The following is a 21,690-nucleotide window of genomic DNA, read 5'->3' on the forward strand; positions in this document are numbered from 1 at the left end:
TTAGAAAAGGATGTACACTGAAGTGTGTAAGATCCAGCCCTTTCATTCACTGGAGGGCATCTATGGAATGAAGTCTGCTTCCATGAGAAGATCCACAATGATAGACATGCTTCCCTGAAAAGACCATTTGCCTGTCACAGCAGTATGCTCTAGTTGACTTTGAATTCACTTGCTGGGCTGTAAGGTTCAAGGTTTCGGTAAGGTTAAATACAAGAGTTGGATTTATATTGATTAAGCCTAGCTTCAAAACTCTACTTAACTACAGAGTTCTTTAAGCAACCTTGTGTCAGTCACCATATTTCAGTCTAACACAACTCATGGGGTTGTTGGAGAGAATCAAACTACATAAGCCACTATGTATGCTGGGTCTTGGTTGCTAGGGATGGATATGGACCACAACATAAACTAAATTTCATCACAAATTTGGGCCAGCTTGCAGTTCATAAAGGCCATTTCCTTGTGGAGGGCTAAAACGTGAGTGGCCTCCTGCTTGCAAAAGATGGTAAACCTCTTGTTTGAAGCCCTCCTCATGGGGAGACCCCTCCCATGTTTTCTCTCTGCCCCATTGCGGATTTTTGCCTCCCAAGGAGGCTGCAAGAGAAAACAAGCCAAATTTCTCCCCCTGCTCCTCAGCTTATCAATCACAGCAAGCCATCAATCACAGCACAGCAGTTCTCTCACTGACTGAAACTTTCTTCCCCATCTCCAAGCCCCAAAATTATCTTTTTTAAAGAAGGCGCTTCCATGTTCCTATGCAGTAATGCCACAACACAGATGCATTTTTAATAAAAATCAATCTCTCCCCCCCGTTTTGGGGGATTCATATTTTTTTGGTGTTTATTTATGTCTGAGTGGATTCTTGAGAGGCTGCACATGGGAAACTGGAGCCCAAAAAATCATGATGTGTAAACAAAAGGCTTTAAATCAAGGGGCATGCCTGCCTGGATAATCGGGAGAAAGCTGCTTGATCCCCCCGCCTTTCCCCTTTCATTCCCCAGCTCTAGAATGAAAAGGGACTATGTTTTGCCTGGCTGATTCTAAAAGACCGTGAACACTTTAAATTTTTATTTTTTTTTGCCTTTGACAATGTAGCTTTGCAGTCTCTCTGCAACGTGGACCACACCATTTAAAAAAAAATACTTGGAGCAGGAAATGAAGAGGGGAGGGTGGGTGCGAGGGTGGGAAAACAATGCAGAGACTATTGCACCTTTCACCGTCCATATGGGCTTGCTTCTGGTTGCTCACCGGTTGCTCACTGATGGGATGCGAGATAAATGTGGTAAATGGCCTTTTTGCAATTTCCCTCATCCCAAGGCAAATCTGGGCAAAACTTGAGCCAGACCTTGGACAGCCTCAGGATGCAGGTGATGTAATGCAGAGGTGGCTCTAAAACCCACTAGCAACCAGAGGCTGTTCAGGGACAGATTCCTCATGCGGAAATCTTCAAAGTGATATTTGTGAATTCTAGAGCTGCCACAATTTTTTATGAATTTTATGCAGTTTGTGGGGAACTTAGCTGTTTGATTTAAATGTTGCAGAGCCATTGAACTCCCTGCTTTCTGCTCCCTGTAAAAAGCAGCAGAAAGCAGAGGGCTAAATGGCTCATGAACCAATCCAAACCAGTTCGGTTCATGAACTGACATATTGGTTCATAGTCCATCCACGAACCAAACTGCAAAAATGTAGTCCATGCCCATCCCTTCTTAGAGGGAAGAGATAGTACATAGACAGACCTGGGTGGTTTATATATTAGAAACAAAATAATGAGGCCAAGAAGACATTTTCAACCTTTCCAAACACATTTTGAGCCTAGCTGCAGAACAGCTACTCAAGGCAGGGTCAATGTGAAAGAGAGAATTGGCAGGTGAGAAAGGTTAAGGTACTTCTCAGCTCTCCATGTCCCCTTCCTAAAGTGAGGTCCATCAGGCTGTCATTACATTATAGTTCCATGTCATTTGAAGCCCTAGAATTATAGGAGTCACAGACTCCATCAGAAAAGCCAATGTTGTGGTCATTACACCACCTGGCAATGATTCAGCTACAAGAGCAGGAATTTAACACTGGTAAAATGCATAGGCCCTGCTTTTCCTTTTTGAAGAAGATGGCTATTAATCAAGAAAACAGCAAAAATTAAAGTAAACAATATAAGAATGTTCTGTTACTTGTCCTGGAAAGATAGTTCTGCCCTTAGTGGTGTGTTCAACCCAACTATTTGGTAGATACCCATTCAGGAGAAGAAATCCACATGGGGAAGTACATTTCCACATATAATATCAGACACCATATACCTTACAGGAATAAAGCATTACTCGTAATATCTGATGCAGATGGAATGGTACTTAACTCCATCCTTTTGAACTGGTGGCAAGTATTCTTTTGATACAGATGGGATGGCCTCTAACCTTTAAGGGAAACATATCTTCTTTTCCAGAAATTGACAAAATGGGTGTATTTACCAAAGCTGTTAGTGTGCACTTCTGATGATTAACTCAACTTTAAGATCTAGGATGAGCTTCAAACTGTTGCAGACTATGAACCTGTTCTATCTGGGGTGTCGTGGCTCCATCCATAGAACTGGAATTTCTATGACATCACTAGAGTTGGCACTGAGGCATCCCACTGTGCCAGCCCTTTAACCATTAGGACCTGGGCTACTTGAGAGAGCACTTTCCCCCATATCCTCCCACTGTTTCGTGACTAGTATCAAAAGACTATGGCATGATTGTTACTGTACAGTGAGTAGTAATAGCCAAGAGTGCTTTTACTATTATAGACCAAAGATTGTGAGAACATGTCCTACAAGAAATCCACCAGATCATTTCTTTAAGGAAGCCTATAAAATCTTTTTACTTGGACTGTAAGCCCTAGCTACAGCTGCTTCAGATTTTTGATTTGATTGTCTTTCTTGCATATTATTTATTTAATGGTTTTATTGGTTTTATTGATTTTATTTATGCAACCTTATTAGTCACGTTAGTGTTTATCACACGATGAAAAGCAGAAGAGCCTGGGACTTTGCAGTATAGAAAAAAAAAAAAGATGAGGAAGGACACCCATGATACAAGCTTATAAAATTATGTGTAGGTTAAGAGCATCTAATGAAGTGGATGGGTAATTGGTTCAGGAGAGACTGTTTACTCAGTAATTAAATTGTGGACTTATACCAGTGACATAATGATGGTCACAGCTGTAGATGACTTTAAAGGGGAGATAGACAGATTCAAAGAGATCCATCAGTGGCTGCTAGTGATGGTGAGACAAGGGAACTTTCATATATAAAGGCAGCAAACCTCTGATTTCCTGTTCTGGGTAGAAGCATCAGGGAAGGCCTTGGCCATCATGGCCTGTTTGTTGGACTTTAAAAAGCAGTTGGCTAGATAAACAGTATGGTGGAATAGATGGCCCACTGATCTAATCCACCAGGATTTTTTATGGCCTTGGAAATATTTTACTGACAAGTAGGCTAAAAACAAATTCTAAATAAAAAGAAAACTACTGCTTGTTCATACTGGCTACTAAGGACTTTTTTGTTGCAAGTGTGAAAAATAAGCATACCTGTTTTCAGTTGTCAAATACTGGAGTTTGTTATAGTGGTATTTTCCAAAAGCCCGAAGGTGTCTTGTGCTTCTTATATGCTTAAAAATCCAAAAGGTTTGTTGCATGAAGCCAAAATGAATGAGTTCTAGTGACTGACTTTTGAAATCTGTTTATTTGCATTTATGTTACTTTTGTAGCAGCATCAAAGAAAATTACACAGTTTAAAAACAATTACATAGATGCAAATAATTGTTCTGTTGAGACTTTAAACGCTGCACTTGCAAAACATGTTATACTGCCACATTCTGACTACTTTGGCAGTTTGATATTTTCTTTTCTTCCTGCCGCTTTGAACTACAGAGGCTGAACAAAGTCACTCTGTCATTACATATATGTTGGAGAAGTAGGTGCGAACTCATTGAATAACTGTGAGAAATGCTACTGACAGCAAGTGGTGGTAACTGTATTCACTACCTTGACCAGGCCCCAGAAAAGAGGCCCATGTAGAAATCAGGAATCATTTTGCACTTGCTTTCCAAAAGCAGTCTATTGCAGGTTCTCCACTAGAGAATTCAGTTAAACATCGAGAAGAAGTTCCTGACAGAGCAGTTCCTCAATGGAACAGGCTTCCTTGGGAGATGGTGGGCTCTCCTCCCTTGGGAATTTTAAACCAGAGGTGAGATAGCCATCTGACAGAAGTGCTGATTCTGTGAATTTGGGCAGATTGTAAGTGGCTGGGCAGAAGGGGGTGTGTCCATGCTTGACTCTTGTGGCTCTTTCTTGCATGCCCAGGGAAATACCAGTCACTACTTTGGGGGCAGGAAGCAAATTTCCTCCAGGCCAGACTTGCCAGGGATTCTGGTGGGGTTTTTTTTGGGGGGGGAGGGGGGCATCATCTGGGCAGGTAGTTGTGAATTTCCTGCATACTGCAGGGGGTTGGACTAGATGACCCTAGAGGTACCTCCCAACTCTTAATCTGTGATTCAGTAACCAGGCAGCAAGCATGCCTTGGAAATGATGTCAGACTTTCAAAATGATGGCAGCTACCATGACCCATCCCCAGTCTCTTACTGGGTGTGATTTGTCAACCCTACAGATCTAAGAACTGAGTTGCAATGCTTAATGACTGCAGTCCTAACTTTTCTAGAAGTAATCCCCACTGACTATAATGGGACTTACTTCTGAGTAAACTTTTTAGGATTGCTCCCTAGAGTGCCTAAATAATTCTGCCTTTTTAGGGGACACCCTTAAATCAGCCCCTTTTATTGCTGCTTGCTGCAGACTGCACAGACATTCTTCATATCCAGAGTAATAAAATATTAACATACGTTTACAAGAAATATCCATTTTAATTTCTGAGAGACCAGGCATTTTCCACGGATGCAAACTGTTTTTTAGAAACCCGTGGCAAACACTTTCCGACAGCCTGTATAAAAGATTTCAAGTGTTCAATAAGAAGGCTACAGGAATCCAAAGTGTTTTTTAATTAGTATTTATGAAGCTTGAGGCTACTGAGTATCTGTGAACATTATAATGAAAGAGAAGAGCCCAGCAGCTTCGTGGCATGATTAGCATTCTGGGTACCCAGCCTCCGTTAGTAAGCACAAAGTCTGATGCCCTCCAAAATGTTTTAAGCAGAGGATGCGCCCACTGTGGGGTAGCATTAATTTCCCATAAGAATATAATCTTGATGTCAACAGCCAAAGACTTGGATATAAAAGAGGACCTCTGGCAGAGGCAACAGTTTTCTTTTATGCAGGAAAATGTATGGTTTGTGTTTCCCTGGGGCTTCATATTATATGGCTGTTGACGTACTCACAATTCTGTTTATGAAGGGTAAAGCTAGTGAATGGAGCAACTATAATGGTTTATGACAGGATCACTGCTGAAGATTTTGTATATACCATGATTTGTATTGCCCATTTGCTAGTAAGCCATAAAAGTGGCCTTTTATCAGGAATATTTGTGAATGAATAACTGTTCTGAAGACATATGGCCAATAAATAATTCAGAGTTATCTATCTTCCCTGCAGACTCCTTACATATCTACCATGTTTTAATGTCTAGTTGGCTAGGAAATAATACTCTTTATGACACTTGGAGTGCAAAAAAAAACAGTTTACTGACTGGCAGGAAATGACAGCAGCCAACAAAACTGCCTTTAAAAAAAATCCTTATTTCATCTTTCCCATGACTTTCCAAACTGCTAGGAGCCCTGAGGAGTAATTGCAAGTCCTTACTAAAGTACATTCTTAAGCTCTTGATTTTGCTCTCTGTGCCATGTGACTGAATTCATTATTCCTCTTTCCTTCTTTGTCTTCTTTTTTTCAGCTCAATATCAATTTACAGCCCCAAGGAGAACCCCAACGCTTTTGATGCTGCTGCTTTCTTCCAGTCAGTGGGGAATTTTCTCGGGATCTTTGCTGGATCATTTGCTATGGGATCAGCCTATGCCATTGTCACAGCTTTAATATCCTTTGTTGGTTGCTATTAAATATCCCAAAATGCAGAACTTTGGAGATCAGGGATCTTCCCCCCCCCAAAAAAAAAGTATAACTAGAGTGTGTGTGTGTGTGTGTGTGTCTGTGTGTTACATTTTAAACAAGACTTCTTAAATTGCGATTTTTGCAATACAACTGAATATAATAATTTTATGCATGCTTTGTTTGGACTTTGCATTGAATGGCATCTGAACTGGTCCATTCTGTTCATATAGAAATACGTGTTAGGAACAGTGGAGGGTACAGTCCTCAGAGCTTCCAAGAATCATAGAATCATAGAATCATAGAGTTGGAAGGGGCCATACAGGCCATCTAGTCCACCCCCCTGCTCAACGCAGGATCAGCCCTAAGCATCCTAAAGCATCCAAGAAAAGTGTGTATCCAACCTTTGCTTGAAGACTGCCAGTAAATCCTTCTATGATCTATCTCTTCCATTCCTCACCCAGCACACATACATACTATCTAGGGAGATAGTTCTTGATGTGTTTGGTAAAAATGCATACCATGAGTATATTTCCATTATCACATTATGACAGGAAGGATGAGGAACTATGTGCTGCATAATGAGCACACTGGCATACAGGCAATCAAACTTTTATTCATGTCAATGTCTCCATAACTGTTGGCAGACTGACAGTCTTTCGAATGTTGAAAGCCAAGGGTGTCTCCTACATTTGTCAGAGCGCTTGGCTAGTAGGCCAAAGCAGCATTGCATCTGGCTGTCAAACATAACAGAATCAATAGACGAGCCTTGTCCCCAGGGTTTCTCATCACAAGCACATATGAATGTTTTTCCCCAGAGGAACTCCCTGGTGCAAACCTCTCTTGGCCTTCAAAAGGCAAGTGGAAACATTTTTGAAATAGCAAGTCGTCTTTTAAACAATTTGGCACTTTTTAAATGATTATCTTGTATTTCATTGCTTGATATTTATGTTTTAGTGGGGCAATAATGTGTTAATTATATACCCCCCCTCCTTTAGGTGCAAGGTAGAAAGGTGAGGAATTTGTTTTTAAAAGACATGCTGATATCCACATGAATGCTGAGTTGGAAGGTTATTTAATCATGCTGTATGAAATTTGAATAGTATTTCAAAATTCTGATATTGCTTTGTACTCTGCCTTCTCTGAGTGATGGGATATTTAGGCTAATTTTTACAGGATGAGTTTCCTTTAAAAGAAAGAGCAAAGAGATTTGTGACCTCTGTGAATAATTATAGTTTTTAAATGTGAAGGTTAAGAAGACGTTATGGAGTAGGAAGTACAAAAGCAGCAGAGTGTGCCCTCCTCCAATGAATTAGCACAGCCAAATTCAAAAGAAAGTTTCTTCTCAGCTTAGCTTATTCTGGGGCCAGGCAAAACTGATTTCAGGATATGACTACTTTTCCACATTTTAAAGAGATCTTAAATATGAATAATCTATTAATCAACTATTTGTTGTATATCAGTATCAAGTACCAGGCTGTACCAAAATCTTAAAAAAAGAAATGCTTTGTCAGCCATTATCATGGCAGCAAAATAAAGTATGGTTAATGTCTACATTATGAGCCTCTTGTGGCGCAGAGTGGTAAGGCAGCAGAAATGCAGTCTGAAGCTCTGCCCATGAGGTTGGGAGTTCAATTCCAGCAGGTGGATCAAGGTCGACTCAGCCTTCCATCCTTCCGTGGTCGGTAAAATGAGTACCCAGCTTGCTGGGGGGTAAACGGTAATGACTGGGAAAGGCACTGGCCAACCACCCCGTATTGAGTCTGCCATGAAAACGCTAGAGGGCGTCAACCCCAGGGCCAGACATGACCTGGTGCTTGCACAGGGGATACCTTTATCTTTACCTTTAATGTCTACATGGCAGAATTAATTCACTAAAGCCAAAAAGGTAACATGGAGTTGAAGCTCTATAGTCTTCAGTTCATTATTTTTAAGTGCTTCACAATGGTATGGATGGTCAGAAGCTACCCCTAACACTGCAAGGTTATGCAAGAATTGGGCAGGTTTGCCAAAAGGTCTGGAGAAAAATGTCCTGTCCTTGTAATAGCAGGTTAATAAGATGATATTTTAATAAGATGATATTTATCTCCATCAATTTGAAAAGTTTCAGCTGCCCATTTCCATCAGGGCCGGATTTTCCTATAGGCTAACTAGGCTTCAGCCTAGGGCCTCAAGATCAAGAGGGGCCTATATTCCACATTTTTTATAAAGGTTAGTACCAATCACAACATGTTTCATTTAACATATATCACAGTATTTTATTATCTCTCATGTAATTTACAAACTTAAAAATGGGAGGTGAAAGGGCCACATAAGTGGAAAAGCCTAGGGCCTCTTTTCATGTAAATCTGGCCCTGATTTCCATGCATACTGATGGAAGTGGATGAAAAGACAAGGGTTGAATTGGGCGGGAGCAGCAACCTAGCTACAGGGGTAGACAACAGACATACTCCCAGCAAACATCTGGCCGAGAGCAACATGTGTCTAGGTGCTTGGCCTTAAATGCATCCATTGCCCAGGGGGGGCTATTTTTAATAATTTTTAATTTTTAATAATCAGAGGCAGGTAAGACCAATGGAGAAGTATCAGGACCAGAGGAAACAGAGACACAAGAAATTTTGATCAACTCATTGGAAAGGGAAAAGAAAGTCAAGAAAGACAGTTACGATTCCCATAGGAATTGAATGTGTATCAACTTACACAAAATAGTAATAAATTAAACAGTTGTCCAATTTGAATGCATTAATCTGATATTTTCCCTAGATCCCAGTAAACCCACTTCCTCTTTTTTAAATCAATGCCCAAAGAAGGTCCAGGGTGCCCTTTCCCTAAAGTAGCATAATCCTGGACTAGGTTGGAATTAATTGTCTTGTCTGCCATTTGATTTTGTCACATTTCTATGGCCTAAAAACATTGCAAAAAGAAGTAAAAATAGAATTAGATGTCACGTGAACTATACTAGCTCTAGAAAAATTAAGTTACATTTGCCCATTTTGCTCAGAATATGAATGACTGTAAACACAGTTACTGTTCTTTAAAATTGAGGCTCCTACAATCCACAGCGAATTGTAGTTTGCTTATATAATACCAACATCATGAACTTACCAGGAGTTATTATTCAGAAGTTAAACTTCAGTGTCTCTGAATTGTCTACCTTAACACAAATGGACATTGAACACTTTACCCCAATATGCATGGAACCACTAGGTAAACTGGCCATCAATATCATTTTGCCAAGTACTGAAGAGAAGTGATCTAAACCCTGGTAACTTGTTACAGTGAACACATGTATATGCTGCATGTACATGAATACATCTATTTGTAAGAAAGAGCCAACATGTTTGCTTTACAAATGAAACCAAGGACCAGTATCTGGATAAATATAGGGCCAGCTTTACATGGGTTGACTATAACATGAGAATGAACACATAGAAAGAACAATCACATGTACACTGATCATGAATTGTACAGGCATTCAGTGTAACATGAACAGGGCTCTAAAATGTTCTCTCTGCTTAGTCAAATGATCCAGGTGACTGGCTTCCTTCTGATATAATCCTAGTGTGCCCCTCACAGAGTGTGCTCCTCCCATGCTGTTGTAGCCCAGATGGAAGGGACGCATGACATAGTCCCTTCATGTTTCCCTGCACTTTCCTGACTAAAAGTTGGACTAGACCAGTTTTATGATATGCCAAGTATTGGATTATTGGGTGAAAAATTTCACATCATATATATGTGATATACATACATACATACATACATACATACATACATACATACATACATACATACATACATACATATTTTGGCAAAATTACCTAAGAATCCATTCTGTTTAACCATGATCTTTATCTCATGATTGTATTTATTTCCATGTTGCCATCGGATCAGTTTTTAAAATCTGTCCATCACTGTTGCTCCTTTTCCTTAGCACTATTTTAGCACTTGACAAAGTTTACCAAGCTATGTGAATTTCCTATGTTGGAAACGGGTCTCTTTTTCCTTTTGTCTTGGAGTGCATTCTTGTCTGCAGAAGCCGCTGGTCTTACGGGTAAGGGTTTTCATCTCTCTGAACTGGCAGTGATGCTAGAACTTTAAGTCTTTATTCTGACTTCTGATACAGGGAACAGGATGGTATCAGGAGCACACAAAGCCTGATTTGTTTTCCCCAGATTATAGACTCCTGTTAAGATGAATGAGGAAGCCATCCCAGGAGGAGGGACGCATCAGAACTCTGTGCCTGAAACAGCCTACTCAGTTGAAGCGTATGACTCCAGAGCTGAAAAACCAAACATTTCTTTTGAGAATGAGGTTACATAAAGCTTCCGACAGCTCATTGTTTCTATTTTCGTGACAAAAAAAAATGTGTGGGTAGTGGATATGCCCATCTTGAAGCACACACTTAGAGAGACAATAATGACTTTCTTCTGTACAGCTTCAATGGATTTTGCTTATTTTTGATTTTTTAAAGCAATTTATTTTGGAAACCTTCAGCAGTAGTGGAGGTTCAGTAGCCAATCAACAAATTACCGACTGCCTTCCAAATTATATCTCCCTGCCGCTACACATACCCCTACATGAACATTTATTTGTGTTTCTTTTGTACCTATAGTCTCAAAATAGATAACATTGACAGTTCATTGCTTTACAACATTCTAAATGTCACAAAAGTAATGATTTATCCATGACCGTTTATGCACTGGAGGTTTCATGCCAGGCTGCAGGCTGGAGTTTTAGTCATGGCAGGTTGTCCCACCTCTCCCTGCACTCACATGGGGGACCATTTGGCCTGGTGCACCTCATCCGCCCCCGATTTGTGCTCCTGCACGGGAGCTGCGGCAATGAAGTCCTCAGTGCATAAACGGTCAATATGACACTGCAGTTGCTGTTAATATTAATGTCATAGGCTGCCTCTCCTATCAATGACTGGAGAATTGTGAAATCATTTAAGTTCAGGGAAGAAACAAGAGTACCTTATTTATTAGTTTTCTGCAACACTTAAATATATATGCCCAGCTCATTCATTCTCTGAGAGGGGAACTGACATTGCTTGAGTACTTCATGAAGAGTTTTGAGTTTCATACACAGGCTGGTCTACTCAGAAGTAAGTCCCATGGTATTCAATGAGGTTTACTCCTAGGAAAGTATTTCTAAAACTGCAACCCATAGTCACTAGAAAAATCTGAAAATGTGTCATTGGATAAAACATTCCCTTAAATCAGATGAATAGATACATCTAGATGCTCAAAATGATGAATTTATGAAAGGGGGAGTAGCATTTTAATGAAAAGCCTCACATGATGTCCATCTATTCATCATGCTATTTTATGTAAAGGGCCTAGGCACTTAAGTGACAGTGCCTAGGCCCTTTACATAGCAGTCTACATAGGGTGTTGTGTATATAATTAATAGCCCTGGCAAGATGAGCAACCTAGATCAAGTGAAGGCCTTGCATACCAGATTCAATGTAAACATGCAAATTAGGGACAATCTGTAATCTGACTCCACCCATACACATGTGCATATGTTAAGTGCAACTATATTTAGAATGTCCGAGGAGCCCTAGTGTCCCTCTTAGGTAGCACTACTCACATTAGCTAGGAAGCCAAAATTTGTTCTAAGGCACACTCTGATTACATGGAAAGCAAATAATTAAACTCATGGCATTTTGATTCATCCAGAAAATGAGCTGTTTTTTAAATCTAGCAGTTAAAATTCATGATATAAACCTCAGAACCCTTAACAGAGGTATATGAATTTTCCCCAGAGGAATTGCAGAAAAAGGGGGAAACTCCAAAGTCTCCCCCTCTAAGATTCTCTAAGCTCTTGACTTAATTTTCTGTATTCCATTTTTTCCCTTTATTTGACACTCTGCTCTCAGATTTTCCTTTTTTTCAGAACTGTTGTTCAGCATGCAGGGATTTTAAAGTTTCCCCCCCCCCTCCTCTTTTAGTTAACTTTTAAAGAGTGTTGGATTTAGCCAGCTTTTTCACCCAGCCATATTTAATTCTCCTCTTTGTTACAGTTCCTATCCCATGTGGTTTTTATTTATGCACGTCCCCCAATCCACACCATAGCCTTTTAGGATGGTCAAAGGGAAACCTCTCCTCCCTTTTTCACCAATAGAAAAGCTTCTTGGAATCATCCCATGTTTTCCCACACACTGAGAGTTTCTCCCATCTTGACTGTGGGTGACCTGCTTTTGCTGCTTTCATCATCTGCACAGTGTCCAGCCAGTTTTCACTGTTGGAGTGGAGATGATGCTACTGCAGAGAGAGAACAAACCACTATAAGGGATGGAATCTTGGCCTGTGAGGATTCTATTTCCCCTGCACATATTGAGTTAACTGGTACCAATTGGAAATATGTATGTTATTGTAGAATGCAGAAATGTGTGTGTGTGAGAGAGAGAGACAGAGAGACAGACCTTCAGGACTCATTGATTTGCTGATGTACTCTTAAAGTAATACATGGCTATCTGAGAATGAGACAATTGTACATTATACATAATTTTCTTTGTAGGATTAAGGTAATTTGAAGCAACTTTCAGTTACCACAGTGCCTGTGGGGATGGTGTGCTTGTCCCATTCAGACTGTTTCCATACTAGGAACTTTGCTACCCCAGCTCTCATGCAGGAGCACAAATCCAGGGCCCAATGCTCCCCTGTGAAGGAGCAGGAGGAGGTGGGGCAACCCGCCCCAGCTCAAACTCTAGCCTGCTCCTGCTGCACAAGCTTTGATGGAGTACTGATACCACTGGGAGCAAGCAAACTCCACCTGTACACTGGCATTGTTTGCCTTCAGTGCCATCATTACATAGCCAAACCTTGATTGGTCACTCAGCATTGTGATGTTATATTTGCTCTAGGTAGTTCTTGCTTGGCATGGAGAATGTAGTAAAAATGGCACTGAAGTTAGCCATGACGAGTACGGAGAACTTCCATATACAGATGAATCAAACTTTTGAACACCAGAGCTAGGTAGCAATATCAGAGGAAGGCCTTGGTTTCCGTGCTCTGTTCACTGGAAGTTGGTTGGCCATTGTGTGAAAGAGGATGTTGGCCTAGATGGGTCAGTGGTATGAATTCCCTCTCAGTCATTTATACCAGCCAGCAATATCTGCTATAAAGGGAGTAGAAGGAGTTGTGGAGTATTAAAGATTAACTATAATTTTGCTGTATTAAATTGCATGATCTCAATGGGTAACATCTTTATCTTTATAATTAATGTGAGAAACTAATGAGGAAGCAACCAAATGTGGATGCATAGGAGACATGAAAAGAAATCTCCTGATGTGTGAATGCAGAACTAGTGCCAAGTTAGAGTTAGATTCCATAATTTCTTAAAGGAAATTCATCCTAAAGCTGGAATAATATTTGGTCTCAATCTGTTTATAAAAGATGGGAACATTGAGGTTTGCTGCCACCAGATGACACCAACTATGCCTGCAGTGTTTGAGGCACAGCTGCTATAAAGGTAAATTCCATTTTTAGGCAGCTGGAACATACCGTACAACCAACAAGAATATAATTGGCACGTGTCATATTTTCACACCTCAAGTGTCATATTCTAGTTTCTCCCTTCAGTCATCTTGAAGTGTGTTTCATCCTGTTCTTTTAAATTATAAATTTAAAAGCTCTAATTTTGGGGAGGTGGTACTGGGGACAAACTATTTTTATACTTAGATAGTCGCTGTAGTAAACACTTTCCAGAGCTCAAATATAAGCAAATGGGCAAGTTCAGATTGAATGAGGATTTTTTAAAATGACAGAATATTATAAGAAAATGAAACCAGTGCTTATAAATAGAAGAAATCTTCTTGAAAATGTTTGAAAGGAAATTGCTTTATAGTAAGTAAATCACACAGCAAACTAATCCAGTTTTTCTAATTCTGTCACTTGATCTCCGCCCCCCACTCATTCACACAATCAGTTTTAGCTGATGGAGGCAAGCATTTTTTCTCAGCCTACATCACAGGGCTGTTGGGAGGATAAATGGACAGAAATAATACAGTAAAATATCATGCTGCTTTGGAAATTGGTTATATGATACCCAGGACAGGGGAGTAATACCAGATATGCAATCAGTTAGTTTCAACATTATTTGGTTCCCTAGGAGCCCTTGCAACCAACAAATCAAACCCGATGAAGCCCACTATGAATGTAAACTGCTTGCATAAAGCAATATGTATGTAAATCAGTAAATTTTTAACCACTGAAAACCTTGATTTCTAAAAAAAAAAAGTCAGAAAACTATATGGAATTTACATGCTCAGCTTGTTACATGAGTAACATGCAAACTGGACTCTAGAAAAAAAGGAATCTACTCTGTCTGACCTCCTGGTTATCATCTATGGCATGTGGAGGTATAGTGTCCCTGGATGACATCCAGAAGAGCATTGACACAATCTTTGGTGTCCCTTATCATGGGTAGGAATGATTATGTGCCTGAAATTTCCTTCTGTAGTAATGGATCATGGGCCTCTCTTAGAAGCATTCCTTGTTATGAACAGGAAGGTTATTGTACGTCAGATACCTCCAATTAATTGATTAATTAAAATATTTCTGTCCCGGATTTCCAATCCATCAAGGCAGTTTGTAAAAATAGATATGGAAATTAGTGCCAAAACAGTTCAGTTGACTACTAGGGTGAATCAATTTATTTCATATGATGCTAACCCAATTGATAAAAATACTGATTCTACCAGAATCACCATGTGCACAGCCCTGGGGCCTCTCTCAGTGTGCCTTCATTGTTCCCAGTAACCGTGCAACCACATTTTACGCAGATACAGTATACGTACATTCATTTACACACAATCATATATCAATGGAGCTGAGGATTCTGATTTCTATATTTCTTCTACTATGAACTCACAGGGTTTGTTGCTTGGAGATCAAGAGCAGTCTTGTTTATAATGCAACACTATATGAGACAATGGAACACAGAGAACAAAACTTGGGCTCCAGTTTTGTTGGTACTATAGTGTTTGAAACTGAGCTCCACAAAACGACAGTAGTTTTGTTGGAATGGCAATGACCCCAGCAAATACCGTCAAAGACTTTCCGCTGTCTTTAGAACAGGATGCAATCGCTATGTGCTTGGATGTCATTGCAAAGTGTCAGGTCCCTGGATGAGTGCCCTAGATGTTTAACTCAGCCAGTCTTCTGATGCTTCCTGTCAGCCAGCACACTGTCAGGCTTCCTGGTTTTCATTGGTGCAATGCAATTGCAAAAAGCCTCAGAGCAACACTCTGACATCCAGTTGTGTGGGGCATTCCAATTAAAATACCACTTGAAGGTATTTTCTCCCCAGTTCTGATTTGATGCAAACTGCCTAGAAGTACTGATTCAGGTTTATTACAAGAAGACTCTTTTTACTCACAAGAAAACAATCTCGGATCGTGGAGTGCATTTTCATTTACATAAGAGATTTCTGTCAACCATTTCCAATAAAGCACAACTGTTTCAAAGACTGCAGTGGTTTCTGCCTTGATAGGTATATATTTTTCTGTTAACATGTAGATCATCCTTTCCATACGAAAGTACAAAACCAAGTGGTCTCTCTCCTAAAGTTATTTAGCGCGCTGGTTTTAACCTTCAAGGCCTTACATGGTCCAGACTGCCTCTCCAAGTATATCCCCTGAAGAACACTGTGCTCTGCAAATTCCAACTTGTTGGTGGTCACTTGCCCCAAAGAAGTGTGACTGGCCTCAACCAGAGCCAGGGCCTTTCTGACCCTGGTTCCAGTCTTGTGGAATGAGCTGCCAGTGGAGATCTGGGCCCTATAAGAGCTTTCAAAGTTCTGAAAGTCCTGTCTAACGGCACTCCTCCAACAAACATATGGTTGAGGCCAATGCTAGCACAGAATAACATCAGAATTTCCACCTCCTCATACTTTGAACCTGGGACACAAAAGCTAAACCAGGACTAGATTAGTCCCTATAGAGGCAGGGTTAGAGCATTCTTTTAAATAGAAATTTTGCTTTGTTAATGGTTTTAATTCATTTATATATGTGGGTTTAATTCATTTATATATGTGGGTTTTCATGTTGTTAGACTCTTATTAGAAAGGAGCGGCCTACAAATCTGATAAATGAATAAATAAATGTCTATCATTTTTCATTCCATTGTTGTTTTAAACTAACCAAAACCTTGTGAACTAAAAAATGTTTTCTCCCCTATCCTACTAAAGTTAGCCATGACTTCTTGGAAATCAACTGAGTATACTCCCAGGAAAGTGTACAGAGGATTTACAGCCTTAGTCCCTCCGAAACAAGTTAATTGTAACTGACGGATATGCCATTGCTTATATATGGAATAAGTTATGACTTGACTTTAGCTAGGTGGGAATATTGGTGACTGGAACTAGGATAGGACTAGACTGTTCTGGTTCTTCAGTTTCAAATAGTTACTTGTCAAGCTGCCAGTGATCTGTTCTTCTTGGAGCCAATGTTCTCAGTCCTATTAGTCATGAATCATGCCTTATACTGAGTCACACCATTGGTCAGTATTGTCCATCAGAGGCTCTCCGGGGTCTCAGGCATAAGTCCTTTACATCAGTGGTCCCCAACCTTTTTATCACCAGGGACCGGTCAATGCTTGACAATTTTACTGAGGCCCGGGCGGGGTAGTCTTTTGCCAAGGGACATTGCCACCACCGCCTTAGCCCCTGCTCTGCTTGCTTTCCCGCCGGCACCCCTGACTTCCTGCTGCCCACTGGGGGGCGCTGCCAGCAGGAACTGCACAGTGCCATGCCTAGGGGGAGCCCCAGCCATGGCGGCTGCTGGAGAGCACCAAAGGTGAACCGGCAGTAGAGTGGGAGGGCAGCCCCAGAGGCAACAGCCGGGGAGGAGGACGAGGAAGAGCCACGGCCCGGTACCGACTGATCAGTACTGGTCCCTGGACCGGGGGTTGGGGACCACTGCTTTACATCACCTATTATCAGTTTCCTCTTAACCGAGATGACAAGGACTGGGGCCTATTCTTTGCAAAACAAATGCAGTTCCTCTGAACCATGGTCACACTTCATGGTTTGCAGCTCATTTGTCCCATTAATATAATTATTGTAGCTGGTTTTCAGTCAAAAACCACAATCCAGAAGAGCACAGTTCCAGGAGGCTTGTTATACAGCCTAGAAAATTACAAAACTCTAAGCAATCAGGAAATCTTTACTTTTTGGAGTCAATAATCCTTGATAGTACATGGGATACATTAGATTATGGCTTCAGATCTACCCCGCAGACTTCCATCACTGAATGAATAAGGAATGGACAGAAAGGGGTGAGTTAACCTTTGTGTCTCCAGTTGGCTCACAAGGTTGCCACTGTTCCTCTCCAAGAATGAATCACAGATCCCACACTGCCCTCAGGGTTTATTACTGCTCATGGCAGGTGTTGCATATGAGGCCTTGAAACTTATATTAACCAAATGGAGAACTGGGGAAGTTCATCTTGTCAACAACTCTGTGGGGCAAAATAGACCTGCTACACCTTTTCAATTGTAGTCTGAGAGTAGAGTTGTGTCCTTAATCTTTTGGTTTCTGTTGTGAAATTACAAAACTTTTAAGGTAGACCCAGTTCTGAAAGAGAATGTCATGTGACTCACATTTACCAAACAGTTGAAAAAATCTAGTCTTAAATGGCCATTTAAAGATATAACTCCCCATTTCCCATCTGCAGAAAAGTCCCTTGAGGACATGAATCTTCCTTCTTTTTCTTTTAGGAATTGTTTATAAATTAATGCATGCTCTCAGCAGGCCATTAAGAAATGTAATGTTTCATTAGTATTATGTCTTGCAAATGTCATCAGTTTTATAATGTAAGAAGTGTTGCCGTACTGTGCAGAGTGTTACATAGTCATCCTAGAAGGAAGTGTCTAGAAGGGAGTATTCATTTTATGTGCGTATCTTCACATATACAGCTAAAAAACCCATCCCAGTTCTTTTAGGCTTATTTCTTATTCATTATCAAAAAAAGTCCGCACAGTGGGAGTTCTCCTACCTGAAAATAGACTTGGTTCACAAGACCTTCATCTTTTTTATTATCAGATTACCTTTTTTCCCCACTATGCTTTATTTGATAGAGAAATAATTTTTGAGAGACATCTTCTACTGTACCTACTTGCCATGTTTCAGTTTTACTTTTGTGCCAGGGTTTATCCTCTATCCATGCTGCTGCCATTTTTCTTTGTATTCCAGGCATAGTGGCAGTCCTTTTTTGTAGAGTCACACAAGCCCGTTTTATGTACAACAACCTGGCAGCAGACTCCAAAATGAGACCAAAACTGTACCAACAATGATGATTAGATTCAGCATATAATAGCCAGAGGGTGGGGGAGTTGGCAGCAAATTAATTGCAAGTTCTCGGGTACGTAAGATAAGGAAATTACCAAGTTGCCACAACAATAAAATCAATATTTCTTTTGCATTTAATTCTCTTTCTGTTTCCTTGGTAAATGAGTGTTCTGTTTCGCAGAAAATTCCAAGGAAGGAATTGTTATTTTAATTTCCAGATGATGAAGGTATCACTAACTTTTAAAGAGCAAACAACTAGGGAATATTTTTTTCTTTGATGCATGCCATCTAAATGATAGGACCTTGAAAGAAGAGCTGAATTTTCTCATGAAGAAACAGAATATATTCACTAATAAGTCTTCCCATAAAAACTAGCATTGTTTATAGCCCACACACCACAGAGAAAGATAAGTGAACACTAGGCATGTTGACTTCAAAAGCAAGGCTAAAGCATTTGTATGCATTTGATAAACTGTTTATGCATTTGATAAACTGTTCAAAAAAGAAACGGATGCCAATCTGTATGTATGGTTCGGTATGTTTCTAAACCAGTGGTCCCCAACCTTTTTGAGGCTGGGGACCGGCAGGGCAACTGCCCGCCCGCACATGCCACCCATGCGTGGCCGCGACCGCACATTGTGCATGCGTGGCCAAAATCACGCATGCATGATTTTGGCCGCGCATGACGCATCTTCGCATGCGCAGCTGTGCATGCGCAATGCGCAGGCGCAGCCCTGATTCCCTCTCCCCCCCTCCCGCAGTAAGAAGCTTCCCAGGCCTCAAGCTTGCGGCCTGGGAAGTTTTTTACTGCAGGGGGGTGGGGAGAGGGAGCCGCGGCCCGGCGCCAAGGCCTTCTTGGCCCGGCACCGGTCTGCGGCCCGCGGGTTGGGGACCACTGGTCTAAACCATATGGAGGCTGAGTACTGAAACTCAAAAGACTTTGAGTTAATTCCAAATAGCTTTTTGGCTAGAGGAGGGGAAAAAATAAAGACTCCCACCTTGGCCACCCAAAAATGTTATACTGTGGATGATGAGACCTGCATGTGCAAAATCCACACGAGACAAAGTCTGTTTTGAGCAGCACAACTGGGTGAGAGACCATGAAAGAATTGGCTGAATCGCACCCTAGCACTGCTGCTGTTTCTCTTACTCCTCTGTTTAGGATTGCAGTCAGTGGATTTAAGAGGTATATTTCTGCTTAAGGTTTGGTTGCGCGTTCGGTTTCAAGCCCATTTGATAATCTTTGACCCAGTTAATAAACTTTTAACCATTTAATCTTCAAATATGGACTCTGTAAGGGGTTGAGACTCTGTATGGTGCCTCCTCCTGAAATCCAAACTGGCATGCCCAGAACTTCTATGACAAACATATTTTGCATTGATTATCCAAAAGCTAGTGCTATTAAGACAAAGCCCTAATTTTACCAGGTGATTATCTTTGTTGACAATGGAAGCTCAGGTCACAATAAATCTGTGGTTTTATACACTCTTAAGAGTAATCCACAATAGACCACTTTACCAGCTGGCAATGTGATATCTCACTATTATGACTTTTTCATCGAGTAATTGTGCAAGCTTGAACAGTTTTTAGGTTGACTTTAAATCAGAGATCTATAGATGTGTATGTTGAACTAAATATATAACAGTTCAATGTCATAGGGAAGAATTCTAACCTCTGGCTATTTTTGTCGTCTACATTCTAGCTTATCCAAAGGGTGCTATTGTAACTTATTCCCTGAAGCTTTTTTAAAGTATTTAACACAATTTAATTAGCTTTCAGCCTGGCTAATCCTCCCCCTCTTCTCCCTTTGAACAGGCTCTAGAAAGGAAATAGAAGGAGCTGACTCTGGTCTTTTTCTTTGTATTTCAGGAATAGTGGCAGTCCTTTTTTGTGGAGTCACACAGGCCCATTATACATACAACAATCTGTCAGCAGACTCCAAAATGAGAACTAAACAGGTAGAGTACCAAGTCTCTCCCCTCCCACAGTTCTCCACCCCCACATGCTTGCTTACTTTGTACCTTCTGCTGAAGTAATGAGAGTATAGCAGTCCTGACAGAAGAGCTGGAAGGGATTTCATTAATGCAAAGAGTAAGGCTTGTGTCTTCATTAAGGGAGAAGTATTCTGATGCTGACTTTGCCAGGAAAACATTAACAATTCTTCATCTAAGCAAAAGTTTTGAAGGGGCATCATTTTCCTCAAAGGCCGTGATCATCCAACATCCATCTCGATGATGGAAAATTACCGAGCCAGTAATAGTCCATCGTTATTTATTTATTTATCATGCAGCAAGTATGTGATACAGCCAGGAGAATCTAAGGAGATTCTAAGGCAAGAGATGTTTGGAGGTGGTTTGCCATTGCCTGTTCTGTGGCATTGACTGGGATGGTAATCCAAATAAATACTTGAAACTCAATCAAAGTCTGGCTCATATCCGGTAACCATTCTGATTGTTTTCCCCCATTGAACAGCTCACACACACGCTCTGCCCCCTGTGTTTAGACATTTCCTTAGTTTCAGCAGTGGTTTGCTATCCATCAGTATAATGCAGGGTTGTTTCTGCTTAGTACTCGTATGACCATTTATGCACTGGAGGTTTCATGTCAGGCTGCTGGCTGGAGTTTTAGTCGTGGCAGGTTGCCCAACCTCTTCCTGCACCCACAGGGGGAAGCATTTGGCCTGGTGCACCTCATCCACCCCCCCATTCGTGCTCCTGCATGGGAGCTGGGGCAGTGAAGTTCCAATGCATAAACGATCTATGGGAGACCACCAAAGATGTCCAGAGTTATTTCAAACTGGTAGGCAAATCCACATAAGCTCTCCAAAAGTCAGCAGAAACTTAATGGCATTTTCCATCACCACTATTTGAAGCATTTAATCGTTGTCTCTCCTGACAGAGCTCAAAATGTTTCCAGATTGTTTGAGTGCGTTATGTAATTCCTGTTATTTTTCATACTAGCAGTACCTGATAGCTGTAAATTCTCCTCCTCTCCCTCCATTCCTCTCCCAAATGGCACAAAGGCCCATTTTCAAATGTTGTGACTGCTAAAAAATACCTAGAATACAACAATGTAAGAAATTTACAAACCTATTTAATGAAATAAACTTTAAAATAACATGTGAAAAGCAAGACTAGAAACAGTTGATGACCCAAGCCAACATAATCTGTTGCCTATTCCAAGTCATTCCCAGTGAGTAGCTCCTCTTCCTCCATTTCACACTAGTCATCTGCTCTGGAATTTTGCAGCCCTCATGTAATGATCAACATGCTCAGTGAATGGGTCCTGAATCATAAGCAGCTTCAGTATTTATTAATTCATTATTCCATTTAAAATGTCTCCGAGCCAAACTAAACATGCTGTAAATCCTTGACCG

At 40.8% G+C, this 21,690-nt stretch overlaps 1 protein-coding gene across 1 annotated transcript in view; it reads left to right on the forward strand.

Annotated features, from left to right (window-relative positions):
- SLC9A9 (solute carrier family 9 member A9) overlaps positions 1-21,690 on the forward strand; it is a 303,560-nt gene that overhangs the window by 105,295 nt on the left and 176,575 nt on the right. Inside the window, exons 7-9 of the mRNA XM_077348768.1 lie at positions 5,869-6,007; positions 9,966-10,071; positions 20,184-20,272. Of these exons, the coding sequence (XP_077204883.1) occupies positions 5,869-6,007; positions 9,966-10,071; positions 20,184-20,272 (334 nt within the window). The remainder of the gene's footprint in view (positions 1-5,868; positions 6,008-9,965; positions 10,072-20,183; positions 20,273-21,690) is intronic.

The sequence above is a fragment of the Paroedura picta genome, chromosome 8 (assembly GCF_049243985.1).
Source record: "Paroedura picta isolate Pp20150507F chromosome 8, Ppicta_v3.0, whole genome shotgun sequence".
NCBI lineage: Eukaryota > Metazoa > Chordata > Lepidosauria > Squamata > Gekkonidae > Paroedura > Paroedura picta.